At 34.5% G+C, this 10,229-nt stretch overlaps 1 protein-coding gene across 1 annotated transcript; it reads left to right on the forward strand.

Annotated features, from left to right (window-relative positions):
- The first annotated feature begins 3,125 nt into the window (after positions 1-3,125).
- On the forward strand, positions 3,126-7,187 carry LOC104242376 (14-3-3 protein 9). Its single transcript, XM_009797419.2, has 7 exons — positions 3,126-3,362; positions 4,013-4,319; positions 4,434-4,521; positions 5,234-5,343; positions 5,452-5,600; positions 6,661-6,716; positions 6,826-7,187. Exons 1-7 carry the CDS (start codon positions 3,290-3,292, stop codon positions 6,826-6,828), a joined length of 786 nt encoding a protein of 261 aa, XP_009795721.1. The 5' UTR covers positions 3,126-3,289; the 3' UTR covers positions 6,829-7,187.
- The last annotated feature ends 3,042 nt before the right edge of the window (positions 7,188-10,229 follow it).

Consider the following 10,229-nt stretch of genomic DNA (forward strand, 5'->3'; position numbering starts at 1 on the left):
GGTTAAGAAAATCTAAAATAGGCTGTGAAAAACTAATTTTTGAATTACCGTCTATTAATTCAAAAAATAGTTCTTACTCGTTGTTCTTAAAAATTTGGGATCTTTACACAAATAGTTGGTCGGATTCACTATTTATTTTTTTAGTCGATAAACATAATATACACTGATTATACACAATATATATATATATATATATATATATATATATATATATATAGATAGATAGATAGATAGATACACACACATACTCTCATGCTATTTTTAGTTTAAGCGGTAAGTAACCCATTATTTAGGTTAATTTTAATAAAATATTTTCGGAAAAAACATTTCAAAAAATGCCCAAACGCTATTATAGTAACACGTGTGTCCAACTGGTGGTTGAGATGTGAAACAGATACTATCGTGTGTTAGTTTGAGATAGTTCTTGCTCGTTGGGCTAATAAGTAGTATTTTTGGTTCTTCATTTTTTTCCTTTTTTTCCTTTTTTTTTTTTGTGTTTTCATTCTTCTCCCTTCTCCTTATCGATCAGTACAAACTAAAATAACTGTTATACTATAAAAAATATCTTTTCCTCCAAAAAATATAGACCAACATCCTAGAAATGTTGTGTCATCTCATAATATCCATCTCTACTTATTATAAATTTTTTATCACGCCCTTCTTCCGTATAAGACCCTATCTTTCGGATAAGACCCTAAAAAGGAAGGAGAAGAAGAATGCTCTAAATTTTGACTTAAAGAGAAAAGTAGAATATTAAAGTACAGAGAAAAATAATTAATACCTACCTTACTTCAGTTCCATCAAATTTAAGTGAAGTTGTCTTCTTGAACTCACCCATTGCGTTCTTGTTTTCAAGTGCCATCTTTTTATTTCTGGTCTCCTTAGTTTATGTACATCATTAGTGAAAAATCTTATAAAATTAATCATCAATAAAGTGGTATTAAATTTATATATATATAAAGCTGAAAATTGGCCAGGTGATATGACAGTCCTCTAAAGCCAGCCTTCTTATTTATTTATTTTCTCAATTTTTCCTTGTTTCATGTCTAAAAAACCCATAGAAAACTAAAAATATTATATTTATGAGTTCCTTATTATTAGTATTTCTTACCGCAGGAAAAAAACATAGTAATCAAGCGATAAGTTTTATCAGAAACATAGAGAGGATAGATTAAATTATGCAGCATTATCAAGATGCTTCTGACGATCACTTTGCCCATAAGAAATTTGGTGTATAAGAATAAAGAAATCTCATAAGAAACATTACGAAGAAAAGACGTTTAATAAATGAATAGAACAAGATATTACTATCATCATATTGAAAAGTCAATATAATGTCCATACCATCTCAAAATTAAATCACCTTATATACACATAGAAAAGAAAAGAAGAAGTGGTAGGGTCTTTTTGTCTCACTACTTTGAGCGTGTAAGAAGTGATAACACAACTTTTAACTTCCTTCAGGCATGGTAGTTGCCTAAATAAACTTGAAAAAAAATCACGATTTTAGTATATCGTTGTGTTATTGGAACATCTATATAAAGAATAGAAATAAATATTAAAAATAAGAGCAATGTTTCAGAACATGAAAATGTATCACAGTTACCAATTAAGTAGCTAAAAAGCCGCCTTTGCGAAAAATTGATTTAAAACTCTTGGAAAATTTCAGCATCTCTTTCTCTCCTAAAAAGCTCCACTAAAGTTATAAGGATTTACATACGTTTTCCTTCTGCAAGTAACAAAAAAGCATAAGTGGGAAGTATGAAGTGATCCGTGAAAAGTGAAAAGCACCATATATATTAATACCGTCTTGGCATCTTATAGAGAAATGAAGAGTTTTTTAGTAGTCACGAAGCATCAAAATTTCTCCAATTGCGCCAATGTACGCTCTGAAATTGCACTATTGGATCTATTCCTTCTACATTGACAAACATAAAATTTATTGTGAAATACGATAAATTCGAATGTGTGAGGAAAGTGATAAAATTATGAGTAAACAACATAATTTATATTCAAATCTTTTGTAGAGCTCTCATGAAATTATCCACGATGCAATCGTAATTTGGAAGTCAACCTAAACAAACTCAAAATGAGATATACCCGTAGATCTAAACCCATCATTCGATTTACTCCAATAACTTCCAACAGCAAACACTCAAGAAAAAAATTATGAAAGAGGATGAAATTAAGACATTTTAATTTGTTGGCCCAAAGGAATTAAAACATTGCTGGCTGTAAATGGAGGCGTTGGCCGTAGACCTTTAAACCATGAATTCCTCTTCCACTTCTCATAATTAAAGATAAAAGTATCTTAACCATAACCATTACAACTTTAATTTGTAACCGTTAGTTTTCTACCATTACAACTTTAATTTGTAACCGTTAGTTTTATACCATTACAACTTTAATTTGCAACCGTTAGTTTTATGTATTTTGAAACCGCATCGTTGAAACGTTTCAAGAAAGGTAAAAGTAAATACTAATAATGAGGAATGACACAAATACAATATTTTGAGTTTTCTGCCCTTTTTTTAGACATGAAATAAGGAAAAATTTGAGAAAAAAGATAAATAAGAATGTTGGCTTTAGAAGACTGTCACATCATCTTGCCAATTCCCAGCTTTATATAGATATATAGATATATAGATAGATGTGTGAGTGAGATATCACGAGGCAATTACAAGCTTACAACTATGTAATTCAACAAATACCATTTAATTTCATGCTTTCATTCGATATTATACAAAAATTATTGCTACCTTCAACTATCAGTTTTGTTCATCAGTTATAGAAAACATCTTAATAAGAATTTCTCTTATTATCTTTTTACTGTCGTTTCAGTATTATTGTCTTTTCTACTTTATTTTAATTATTTTTGAATCAGCAAAGAATTAAATTGACCTAAATTGGATGAATTCAATTGCTTGTAGCCTAATTACATAAATTTAATAATTTAATTTAATAATCAATTTTTAGGTTAAACATTGATCCAACAATATTTTTCTTTGTCGCGAATTAGCAGGACAATCAGGTAAAGCATTATATTTTTGGCAGGGAAAAATTTGATTATGGGGCTATTTTAGTAGAAAGCAAAAGTTAAAGGAGAACCAGTGCTATTTCCTTTTAGAAGAAGCCCTTGTATGTAATTTCTCACTCAGTGTCCGCCTGCTGTAAAATCGCGGTCGAGTAAGCACATTCACACAGAGCCAAGTGAAGCAAAAAGGGAGAGGAAAAGCGCAAAATCTCCCTTCGTCTGTCAGTACAAAATCTCTCATTTGTGAGATCGGACATGGCTTCCTCCAAAGAACGCGAGAACTTCGTCTACGTCGCTAAGCTTGCTGAGCAAGCCGAACGCTACGATGGTTAGGGTTTCCCCTCTCTCTGTGTGTTTGTGTATAGATCTATTAATGTTTCTGTTACTTTTTATTATATGCTTAAGTTTGAGTGATTGCATTACTGATTACTCAGAGAGCCTTCAAAAAATGAAAACTGATAATGATGTTTCTGTTACTCAGAATATTAAATATTAAATTTCGCTGAGATGCTATACTTGTTGCTTTCGATGTGTTAAAATTTCATATATTAGCAAAGGACTTAGGCCAGCAGTTTAGCACAGATTAACTTTTTTTGATCCACTTTGGTTAAATGCAATAATAATGTAATTAGGCTCCAATCGTTTATGTAGATTGTAGGACTTTAGTACCTTAAAGGGTTAGTACAGAGATGATTGATGCACTTGAAGAATGTTGAATTGCTCGGAAAACCTTCAAAAATCGATTTCTAGTTAAAAAAGAACTTTGTTTGTTGAGATGCTGTACAGTTGGTGCTTTTAATGTATTAAGAAGTAATATAATAGCAAATGTATTATTCTTTATTGGCTAGGAAGTTCTACACGGATTTACTTTTTGTTGATCCGCTTTGGTTATATGCAAGGAAAATGTTACTAGGCTTCATTTTCGATGTAATTGGTTAAAAATTTAATATTGTTAATGAATTATGAATTATGTTACAGAAATGGTTGATGCAATGAAGAGTGTAGCAAATATGGATGTTGAATTGACTGTTGAGGAAAGGAATCTGCTTTCTGTTGGTTATAAGAATGTGGTAGGTTCTAGGAGAGCATCTTGGAGGATCTTATCCTCTATTGAGCAGAAGGAAGAATCTAGAGGAAATGAGCAAAATGTCAAGCGAATCAAGGAGTACCGACAAAAGGTGGAGACTGAGCTCACCAGCATTTGCAACGATATTATGGTGGTCATTGATCAGCATCTAATTCCTTCATGCACTGCAGGCGAATCAACTGTGTTTTACCACAAGATGTGAGTGTTCTGACTGCTGTGTGTTGTCAGTTTGAGTTCATAATTATTTTGTTTTGGGAAATGTAGAATGTCAGAGTTGTTTAATTTGTCAGCTTGAATTGTCTATGCCTGTAGGAAGGGAGACTATTATCGTTATCTTGCTGAATTTAAATCTGGCAATGACAAGAAAGAGGTTGCAGAGCTTTCATTGAAAGCATATCAGGTATATGGTTTGCTTGCGACCTAGCATCTTAAAAATAGAGTGGCACATATGTCAATTCTCGTGTTTTCCCCATATTCTTGATTTTAGCTTTTGATTTTGTAGCCAATCATCTATTATTTCTAGAACTGTTTAAAGATATCACTCTCATTGAATATTGAGTTCTTTGATGCATTTATCCTCCAAAAGATTTAAGTTCTTTGATACAAAAGAAGTGTCGTGATTTTGAATTGGTTGATGTTCTGAGGTGGAAAATGTCACAGATGAGAGCGTTAATCCCTTGAATCTTTTTTGTTAGAATCTGTTTTTAGGGTATTTTCATTTAATCTGAGTCCTTGCCTCTATTCCAATGTTATAAAGAATATCTGCTATATTTGGGAATGGTGCTTCTTTGGTTGCTTTTAGCTTTACACTTCATACGATTTGGTGTATTTGGTATTAGCAAAGACCATTGCAGAACAGTGGAAAATGTGCCACAACTTGGGTTACGTGGGGTGAAAGTGAAGACCCTTTGTATATCAAATATGTTGACCTTAGAGGAGTGTATTTTATATTTTATTTACATGCATTTACATTTAGAGCTTCTTTCCTCATTTCTTTTCTCTGATTCCCCTTACCTCATTTATATGTTGAACTCCTATTAATTTGGCCACGACGCCACGCATATCTATATCTATCTGCTTCCACTTACTGGTTTTTGCAAAACCTTGTGCAGTCAGCTACAACTGCTGCAGAGGCGGAATTACCACCCACTCATCCTATTCGGTTGGGATTGGCTTTGAATTTCTCTGTTTTCTACTACGAGATCATGAATTCGCCTGAAAGGTTTGTCTTTTGGATTTTCATCTTCTTGAAGTTATCCATCCCTTTTTTTTAAATTGGTGCGTCCATACATGTTCCTAGGCTCAGTTGATTGTAATCTGTTTTCTCCAGGGCATGCCATCTGGCAAAGCAGGCCTTTGATGAAGCAATATCTGAGTTGGATAGCCTGAATGAGGATTCCTACAAAGACAGCACCTTGATTATGCAGCTTCTAAGGGACAATCTCACCTTGTGGACTTCTGATCTTCCAGAGGATGCAGGTACGTTTTGACTCATATTCTAATATCCTATAGGTCACCTTGGTGTTTTATAATCTAGAATTTTGTTGGTGTTCATAAATTTTACCTGGCAGACGGCACTTTATTTATTTATTTGTTTATTTCTTGTAACTATCCTTGTATAGCTTGAATATATTAATTTTTTTATAAAGAGCTTGAATATACTATTATGAGGCTTAGTCAAAGCTTTTTGCCTGTCATTTCTGCTAGTAGTTGCTATAGCTTCTTCAGCGTTTTTGGATAGCTCAATCACGTGTGAGATGTCTACAGAAAGAACTAATTTGGTTCTGCAACCTTTTAGATGGCATTAAGAGAACTGCCCTCGGGGCTATTAGATTAATGGTAAGAGCACAACGCAGTGTGTGATATGTAGGTTAAACACATCATGGTTCGAACACTGCCACGGAAGGTAGAGGGGGGGGGGCATTATCCACCGGGTTTCGAACCATGTGCCACAGTGGGATATCTTGGTTTATCAAAAAAAAAAAAAGTGGCATTAAGAGAGCTTTGGAGTGCATTGTACTCTTAACTCACTATTTTTAGCAAAAAATCGTAGTTGAAGGGGAAAAAAGTCGTGGTTGAAGGTGACATTACTTCTTTCTTGAAGGGGGAAAAGTCGGACAAAGAAGTAGTTGTTGAAGGGTGTTTTCTTATTTCATGAGAGCTTTTCCTGACATAGGATTAACCAAGAGCTTTTTCTTTTGTTCATTTTTTGTTTCTAGCCTTCAGTTTAAATCTTGATATCTGCTTGTATTTAAGGCGCTGAGATCAGAAATTTTGACAGTTTACTTGGTTAATTTTGTCAGTTAGTTTACATGTGCGCTTCAACCAAAATGCTTTTCCCTAATGAGTAATTGTTTCCTTTAGAAATATATGATAATTTGTCCAAGGGATTGTTTGACGAGGCTAAAAGATGTGATATTAATGACGCTATTGGTAGTTGGGCTAGATGAACAGATTGCCTAATTTACTGAATCAGAGGGGAAAATTAACTTTCTGATCTAGTGTATTATCTTGTTAAAATTTTGTTTTTCCTTTGCAGAAGATGCCCAAAAGGGAGATGCCACAAACAAAGCAGGTGGAGGTGAAGATGCAGAGGTAGGTTCTTTAAATCTGGTCCTTCGTTGAGTTAATTTTAGATTTTTCTAGACTGGTAGTAATTCAATTACCTAGTCATTCAAAACCATAATATCTTGTTTTCTTGCAGTGAATGGGCCTAATGGTTAGAACTACCTTGGGTATTTGGAGGTGTGAGGATGAGGATACACCAAGAGAATATGTGTTTGTTAAGTCCTGGTAGAGATACTTATCTTATGGGCATGTTGTGTCAGTTTCTTTACATGTTAATTGGGTGTCTGCAATTCAGCATGTGTGAGATTTGTATCCCTGTGCTATTTCCTATCCGTAAATTGAGTTGTTTCAGTCTTTAGATGATTGGTTTGGTCCATAGGTGGTTTTATTTTTCAGATGACTGCCCCAGCCAAATGGGAGGACATCAGCTCTTTGTTTGATCTCTCAAACTTATTATCTTAAATCACCAATTTTATATAATTCTCACCTTTTTCATCATTTAGTTTGAAGCTAAGCATATTTTTTGCTATAGTGGTGCATAAATTATTGGCATCTTTGACTTGCAGAATTTATTCTCTGGGAGCATGAGTATTATCTTTAGATAGATCTTATGCATTTCAAATCCAAGATAAGGGATTGGAAGAATTAGAATATCTAGAACTAGTTGCCTTCAAAAGGCTTGCTCAGTATTCTTGCTTACGGAGCATTGGCGAAAATGCTCAGATAAAATTGGTGGGTTATATCGATTCATAATGAATTGACTTTTCTAAGTCGCTCCTGATAACTAATGATTTTTCTAAGGCGTTGTGCTGTTACGTTCTTTCCTGGAAAGCTCGTTGCACCTTTCCTTTTGCTCTGCATCTTTGTGGAGGTTGATTGGTTACATCGACTTTATAACCCCCTAGGTTGATTGGTTACGTTGACTTTATAACCCCCCTCATATGTGTGGCCAAAAGTAATTGATTCTTGATAGTTAAGTGTTTGAGGAAGTACTATTTTTGTCTGAGCTCTGCTTGTTTTGAAAGAGTGGGTATCCATGTTGAGTATCTTCCCTGTCATTTGTCTCTGGGAACTGCCATCTGAGTTGTTTATATTTGACCAAGGATCGTGGTACAATTGACGCTGCTTGAAAACAAGAACTTTTGCGTGTGACGTTAAACATATTACTTATCTTAGCAAGTTGCTGATCTTTAAGACCAGGAAAAAAGACTTTACTTTGTTCTTGCGACTCTTTTCAAGTCAAGCACAACTGGCCAAACTTCTTTATGAAAACCTGCAATCTTGTTCCAACTCACCGGTATATAGCAGTGTAATTTCGTAGAAAGTTGGATACTTCTGTGTTCTCTGGACATGACTTTAGTCCGTCTTCCAAGTTTATGTCCAGACTAACGTCTGTATTCTGTAGTTACAACAGTGAACTATTTTAATCTTTACGTTATCCTTTGTTCCTCTAATTTCTACACTCTTCTCTCGCTTCTATGGATATCTTTAAATATAATCCTCTTTGTGGTTTAAGCAACTTGGAATAACCAACTAAAAATTATCCGTTCAAAAAGCATGCACATGGGAGCTAACATTTCTACCTAGTTATGAATATTTTAATGAAGGAATCCTCGAAAAGTTACCCTCGATCTACTATAACGTGATATTATGCATACGCATCCAATTTGCATCCGGGTCGTGCCACTTTACACGGGCAACTTGTCTAATGGCTGATAAATTGTTTACCATGAAAATTGTAATAACAATTAAATTTGATTATGGGACTCTAAAAATATGTGATCTATTTTTATGCTAGTTGTTAAACAGATGATGTTATGTGTGATACTTAGAAACGAGACAAGGGCCAAGAGTAAGGTGATAGCCAAACCGATACATTAACAATAGGGGGCCTCGAGGTCGATTCCGAAGCTTGGTTTGGAGCTATCGAAGGTGGTCGAAGTATGACTAACAGTTATAATAAAATCAACAAAAGCTCTTATGGCCAATGATAAGCAATAAATGAAGAACAATAATGAAGATAATAAAATGGAAGCAATAATATCTAAGAATGTATTAGAGAGCAAAGAGAATGTTCTTCTTTATTTAGTATGGAGCAACGGAAGTAACAGCATGGGGGTTATAAAATGACAAGGATCCCTTTATACAGGAGGGGAATTCCAGCATAGTACAAAACATATTAATTCCAAAGATATGGGGGTGGGACAGCTAGATGACACCCAGATTCAGGGCTAGAGTAGTCCACTAGACTCTGTCAGTCCTAGTCGTGTACCTTGGGAACTCTCCATTTCTATCACAGCCGTGGTCAGCATTATCCTTAGGTCGAGCGTCGACGAACCTCGAGGGAGGAAACTCGGACATAGCCTTGCAGCCTCGAGCCTTCGAGACGATCATCTGAGGTGCCTCGATGATAAGGAATTAGACCCTCCGATTTCACCGCATACAAAAGTGACCCCAATTCAAAACTGTTCCTTTCGCATATGATAAGCAGCAAATTTCTATTCTCCTATCTTCTTGCAGAAATTTCACCCTAAACATGTCTTTCGGCTTCAAACTATATTATTCTAGACGTCTGAATTTATTACTCTCTTCAGTTCGAAACATTTTTATCTGGCGCAATTCTATTACTAATATGTTGATATATCTTTCATTACTTGAAAAGGTTCAACTTCATATAAATATTGGAATCTTAATCAAAAGTGCCTTCGTCAAATAAACCTTTTAAGCTATGCTTGGTATTTTCCTCCACCATCAATAATATAATATATAAAGTCGAAAGAATATCTCAAACACCATGACATGTCCAATCAATAATATCAGATAAAATGAGATAGGGAGTGATAGTACTCCCCGGTCCATAATAAGTGTTTTTTTGGCATTTTTTTGGCGGTTCAAAATATCTGATTTTTTCAGATTTCAAGAATGAATTAATTATTTTTTTCCTACATTGCCCTTGGAGTAAATAGTGTTGGAGTATGTGTTAGGAGTGTTTATATGAAGAGATAGTAAATGTTAATATGCTCAATTTCATTGCTAATTAATGTTAGAAGATAAATTTCTTAATTTGTGTGAAAACAATCAAAAAATTACTTATTGTGGATCGGAGGGAGTATTAACTTAAAGAAGCAAGAAGGTTGTGTAGAGAGTTCCTAGGGGATGCGACTTAAAAGATGGAGTGAACCTTGAAAAACTCGTGCTAAATTAAGACGTGACACTTGTTTACCTTGAAAATGGCAATTACAATTAAATTTGACTGTGTGGTTCTATACGTGATTTATTTTAATGCTAGTTGTTAGGCAATAGATGTTAAGTGTGAGCTAGGAAAGTAAAGTAAGAGTAAGAGGCAACACTGTTATTCAAACCAAACGGCTGCGGATCGAGGCATCGGACTGGCCTAAGCTGGACCTCGAGGTTGAGCTAACAAGCTTGGCTGGGGATTATCAATGAAGGACTAACAGTTCTAAGGGCCTTGATGGTGGCTCTTTATGATCAATGATGAGTAATAAATGAAGAACAATCAATAAAACACACTAAATGTAA

Source organism: Nicotiana sylvestris, chromosome 7 (genome assembly GCF_000393655.2).
Source record: "Nicotiana sylvestris chromosome 7, ASM39365v2, whole genome shotgun sequence".
NCBI lineage: Eukaryota > Viridiplantae > Streptophyta > Magnoliopsida > Solanales > Solanaceae > Nicotiana > Nicotiana sylvestris.